The 1,870-nt window shown below is 64.2% G+C and overlaps 1 protein-coding gene across 1 annotated transcript; it reads right to left on the reverse strand.

Annotated features, from left to right (window-relative positions):
* Positions 1-259: 259 nt before the first annotated feature.
* Positions 260-682, reverse strand: EMIHUDRAFT_77033 (hypothetical protein; the record flags this gene model as incomplete). Its single annotated transcript, XM_005762279.1, has 1 exon — positions 260-682. A coding segment is annotated over one exon (423 nt), but the record flags the coding sequence as incomplete, so codon positions are not given.
* Positions 683-1,870: the final 1,188 nt, after the last annotated feature.

Consider the following 1,870-nt stretch of genomic DNA (forward strand, 5'->3'; position numbering starts at 1 on the left):
GCCAAGAGTGGTGTTGCCGCCATGCATGGTCGCGACCGGCGCTTGCTCGGCAGCAGACCTCTCCGAGCGCGCCCTGCATGTAGGCGACGGCGTCGGCCGCCGCTCCGTTGTAGGCGACGCGGCCGCCGGAGAGGAGGAGGAGCTGGTCAAAGAGGGAGAAGATGTTGGAGCGCGGCTGGTGGACCGACAGCACCAGGATCATCCGGTTGGTGCGGGCCACGGACTGGAGGCAGCTCGTGAGCGAGAGCGCGGTGGCGGCGTCGAGGCCGGACGTCGGCTCGTCGAGGAAGAGCAGCGGCGGCCGAGCCACGAGCTCTGCGCCGACGGCGGTGCGCTTCCTCTCCCCGCCGCTGACGCCGCGCTTCTTCTCGCTGCCGATGGCGGTGTGCGCGCAGTGCTCCAGGCCGAGCTGCTGCAGGGTCGTCTGCACCCGCCGGTCGCGCTCCTCGTCGCCGAGCGACTGCGGCAGCCGCAACCGAGCGGCAAACTCGATCGTCTCGCGTACCGTCAGCGCGGCGAGGAGGAGGTCGTCCTGGAAGACGAAGCCGCAACGGCGGAAGAAGGCCTTGGTCGGCGCGGCGCCGCCGAGCGTCACCTCCCCCGCCTCCAGTTTGGCGCCCTTGGGAGCGCGGCCCGCGAGGAGAGAGAGCAACGACGTCTTGCCAGAGCCGCTCGGGCCCATCAATGCGATCATCTCGGAGGGCGCAACGCAGCCGCTCACGTCGTCGAGTATAACCTTGCGCTCCCCCGCGTTGGACGTACGAGCGCTCGCGCGGCGACGCCAGTTTCGCCTGTGCGTCTGCGCCACGCGCACGCTCAGCCGGAGGCCGCTCCACGACAGCGCCTCCTCGCCGAGGTCGATGGTGACGCGCTCGGTCATGTAAGCTCAACACAGGCTGAGAGGCGAGTCGGGTACGGTGGCGCGGGACGCGCGGCGGCGGCGGCGAGCAGCCGTGCGCTCCGTGCGCGGTGAGGCGGCCGGCGCGGCGCCAAGGGTGAGTCGTTCGTGGTAGCTTCGCAGGCATGTTTTCTTTTGCTTGAGCACTTGAGCACTGGATAGGGCCGATTCCGCGTGGTACGGGACCCCTCGATCGTCTCGCCCTCCCTCACTGGTATGTTCATTGGGGGGGGTCATAACAAACACGGTACAGGATCGAGGTGCACGCTGCCGAAGCAGTGTCGTCCCCCCTCTCCCCGACGGCGATGGCGGTGTGACCGATCGAGCTACAAGAGGAGCTTGGTCAGCAGGATCCGGGATAGTCTGATGCACTGCCTCACTGGGTCTGAGATCATCGAGACGCACCCGTCACCGTCTCGGATTCATGTGGGATCGAACCACTCCGGGATGGGCAAGCCCATCGTTCTCATTGAGAGCTGTGCCTTCCTATCACCTGTGAGAGACAGTGGAGAGGGTGTGCGCCACATCAGCCGGAGCGGGGGGGGGGGGGGGGCTCATCCATTCAGGCTCAGCATACAAAGCAACTTCAAGACATACTACCCCATCTTGTTAATTGTCAAAATTCCTGTTGTGCAAAAGGGGAGGGGGCTCTTACCGAATGCGTGGCGGGAAAAGGCAAGGAATGGGCCCCGGGAAAGGGGGGGGGGGGGGGGGCCCCCCCCCGCAAAAAGCCTCTTTTTATAATTTTAAGGGAAAAATTTTGCCCCGCCCTTCAAAAAACCCCCCCCCATTTTTGTTTTTTCCCCCCAAACCCCTCGGGGAATTTTTTAAAAAGGGAAATTTTTTTTTGCCCCCCCGGGGAAATTCAATTGGTTTTTTCCCCCCGGGAAAACTCAAAAAAACGGGGGGAAGGAAACCCTTTTGCAACGCCCCCCCGAAAAAAATTAATGGAGGGGCCGGGGCCCCCCCCCA

The sequence above is a fragment of the Emiliania huxleyi genome, assembly GCF_000372725.1.
Source record: "Emiliania huxleyi CCMP1516 unplaced genomic scaffold EMIHUscaffold_684, whole genome shotgun sequence".
Lineage (NCBI taxonomy): Eukaryota > Haptophyta > Isochrysidales > Noelaerhabdaceae > Emiliania > Emiliania huxleyi.